General features: G+C 33.8%; 1 protein-coding gene across 1 annotated transcript in view; it reads right to left on the bottom strand.

The window, feature by feature from the left end:
• LOC106465640 (transcriptional adapter 2-beta-like) overlaps positions 1-3,987 on the bottom strand; it is a 47,881-nt gene that overhangs the window by 40,713 nt on the left and 3,181 nt on the right. The window contains exon 4 of the mRNA XM_022393581.1: positions 2,832-2,932. Within this exon, the coding sequence (XP_022249289.1) occupies positions 2,832-2,932 (101 nt within the window). The remainder of the gene's footprint in view (positions 1-2,831; positions 2,933-3,987) is intronic.

Here is a 3,987-nt window from a genome sequence, read left to right as displayed (position 1 = left end):
ATCTCTGAACTTTACTTTCTTCTGCTATTATCTGTCTGCTGCTCCCTGCTTGTCTGACACTATTTATATCTTTATCACCTAATCATCTGTCCACCTTCTATATTCTCGAGGTCAACGTATTGCATGCGACGTTCAATAGTCTCAACATTAATGAATTATTTACAAAACCTCCTACAATCATCCACTTTTAACATTTATTGTAACAAAAACTAAACAATAATAAAATATTCACTCACAAAAACAAATCAATCAATAACTCTTAAACTAAACAGTCTTTTATATCACGACACTGGCTTATTCTGCTCCATTGTTCTTTTTTTCTGTAGGGAATATGTATGTTCTGTATGCATATAAATTTTTCCCTAAATGCTTCTCACATCTGTTTAAGATCCCCTCCCAATTCTTTAGTCCAATCTACAGAAGCCAAATCATATCTCATTCCATCAACATTGGCTTTCCTGAAATTTGGAATCAGGGTACTATTCTTCTTCAATTCTACATGTAGTAAAATCCCACACCTAATGGTGCAATGGTTGCTTGCACTTAAATGCCGACCAACCACAACTGTATACCTCATATTCACAACAGATGCTAATATTAAATCTAATATAGCTTCCTCTCTTGTAGGTTCCATCACCAATAGGTATATAAAAGTATCCTGAACGATTTCCAAAAAACTATCCCCTTCACTGTCAGACTCAAAAATTTCCCAATCAATACCCCTGAAATTAAAATCTTTTTCAGCTACCATTCTGATCTTGTGGTCTATAACAAATCACAATTACAAAATTTTCCCTTTATATCCACTAGCACTAACCCCAAACTGACTCAACCTCAGTGCTAGTTTCTTTAATACGCTCTAACTCAACAGGATGCAATTCACTCCTCACATATAAAGATACTCCTCCCTCCCTTTTTCTTCAAAACTCCATCTCTAGTAAATAATCTGTAGCTTGGTATTTCACAAAAAAAATGCTCTCATCAGAATTATTCAAATCCAACCAAGTCTTAGTGATACCCATAATATCAAAATCCTCAGTTTCCACAACTGCTTTGAACTCATCAATTCTATTTCTAATACTCCTAACATTACAACAGTAACAATTAATCATATACTATAAAATACGTTCATGTTTTATGCCTGTTGTACATGTTTTCCTGTCAATTATATTTCCTATTTTACTAATATCATAGCCCTCATCTCTGTCTAGCCCTAGTTTAAATATACCATTACAGCTGAGTTAATAGCCCTTTATAACATGCTAGCCCCTGCCTTGTTTAAGTGTAAACCATCCATTCCAAATTGAGCAATGAATGAAATAATATTTTTGCTTAAAAAGAATCTTAAGCATTTTCATAAAAAAAATATATAAAAAAGAAGAATCTTGGAGTGACTGTATTCAGAGGTTTCCTGGGTCTACGACTGTGATGAATTAACCTTCCTTATACCACACCAGTTTCCACTTTACTTCACTTGGAGTATATTTGAAGAATTATTGGACTTATTACAGAGTTGAGTTTGTCTTTCTCGGAAAGTGAGAATGAGTATTTTCCAACTGAAGATAGTGACAGCAGTGAAGAAAGAGACATTGGTAACAAGGTATCAAATTTCTTCAATGGATTGAATGAATCATTAGTTGAAAATAATTTATTTACTCACACTTACTTGTCAATTGTACATATTTACCAACCAACAGAAAGGCAGTTTTATGAACTACACAATTTTCTTGTCTTTATGTTATTTATTTTAGCAAAAGGTGCCATTTCTGAAGCAGATTTTATAAGTGAAGACAGAAATGAGTGCCTCGGTATGTAATGACATTTTTTCACCTTTTAAAGGTCAGTTAGAAAGCCTGATGAATTATAGTTGAGAGAATTCTGTTTTACTGTTTGTGATTTAAAATCTACATAAATTATTTTTTGGATAACCACCTTAGCGAGGCAAATTAAAGGTAAATGACAACTGACTTCCAAGAGCAAAATGGTCTCAATCCAACAGTAAATGCTACATTCACATTCTATGTACGTTTATATATTGATATATATATATATATATTTAACTCAAGTAACTACAATGTGAAAAGCAGAGACTTATTAGGTTAGATAAAAAATAAATAATAATAAATTATTTTGCCTAGATGAATGCACACTATGTGACATAACCGGAAAGTTTGTTTACCCTAAACTCTCTGCTCTGAGTGATTTATTGATATTTGTTGTAGTTAGAAGTGATTCAAAGAGCAATAAAACTATAATATTAAATGAAAACAGATGTAAACTGTTACAAGCCTGAAATTTTTTAAGATAAATAATTGAAATTTTCTGTTACTGTCTGCGGTCCTTTTAGAAAGAAGAAATGGCATATTAGACTTATTTTGTATTTTTTGTGGTGGTTATAAGATCAGTTCATATACCATTAAGGTAGAAAAATAACAGACAGAACATAAAGTTTTACTGAAAACAATCTTACACTCAGACTAGTCAGAATCTGAGTCAAGACTGACTAAAGTAAATTCAGAGACAAATCTTTAGTAGAAATACTTTATCAGAAATTCTGAACTCTGGTGTAATGTTCATTAAAACTTTGAAGTTTTTGTGAAGATACATTTAGTAAATATGGAATTATAAAATTTATAGTAAACATTAATTCTCCAATATAGGCTTGGTCCAATGACCAGCCCCATACTTACAAACTCTTTCAAGAAGTCCTCTCCAGTGATATAAAAATTTTACTATTTAACCAATTACAGAGAGTCAAAGAACTCTCGTTATAACCTGCAGCTCTAAATTTCTATCAAGCCTTTTTAAATGTGATGAACAACATCACTTACCAGTTGCCAAAACCATAATGTTCAACTGCTTCCAATAACAACAGTTCATCCACAGCTTTCCAAGCTCCAGCTGTTTGGAATATTAGAAATGTTCCACAGTCCTAAAAATCATTAAACTTATATTTACATTCAGTTTATATGAACTTTACTTACTTACTGAGAAATGCTGTTTCATATATTACAGCATGGAATGGTTAAAACTGGTCACTTGTAAAAAATATATTGGTACCACATAAAGATTCATATTAAAACTTCACATACACACATATTAAACAGAGAAAATTTAAACAAAATACTGAAAAGCTTTACAGATTCTACAAACTGTTTATCTTAGAACTCGCTTAAACATTTGTTTATATGAATGTACACTGAGTGGTCACAAGTAAATAGACACTTAATTTTTCGTCATTTAACTGATTTATGATAACTAATTTGTGTTCACAGAGCACTATATAAATGAAAATGGTCCGCACACTAATTATCTTGTGCTACAATATGCCTAGAACTCAAGGTTCTCTCGAATTGTCAGATTTTGTCAGATGAAGGATAGTTGGTCAAGCAGATGGTAGAATAAGTCAGCGGTAAATTTTGCAGAATTTGGGAATCCCGCTTTCGACAGTCAACAGAATCATCATGCAGTTCAGGAAACACGGCAAGGAAACAACTGAGCAGCGTCCGGATCGTCCTGGTCCATCGGAGAGGACAAAAAGGGCTGTCAAGAGGAGCATCGAAATGGATCCCAGATTAACGACAGCAGAAGTGACCCAAGTTGGTGGGATGAGCCTGAAATCTGTTCAACGGATTCTTCACAGATTGGGTTATTGTTGCAAGACGGAAGCCCTTATTAAGACCTACCAACATAGTCAGACGAAAGAAGTGGGCAAGTGATATGATGACCAAGCCTCTGGACTTTTGGAAGACTGTATTGTTCTCAGACGAATCAAGATTCGCTCAATTTTCGGACAATGGAAGGATATGGGTCTGGAGAATGCCTCACCAAGAGTTCTGGCTCAACAGATTGCAGCCAACTGTGAAGCATGGTGGTTTCAGCTAGATGGTTTGGGGGAGCTGTTTGGGTTGGTGGGAAATCGATCTTATTGGAGTGCATTGGCAACATAAATTTTGCAAAATACGTTGAAATATTGGAGAAAAGACT

Source organism: Limulus polyphemus, unplaced genomic scaffold, assembly GCF_000517525.1.
Source record: "Limulus polyphemus unplaced genomic scaffold, Limulus_polyphemus-2.1.2 Scaffold2008, whole genome shotgun sequence".
In the NCBI taxonomy this organism is placed as follows: Eukaryota; Metazoa; Arthropoda; class Merostomata; order Xiphosura; family Limulidae; genus Limulus; species Limulus polyphemus.
This window is presented reverse-complemented; position numbering and strand designations above follow the sequence as displayed.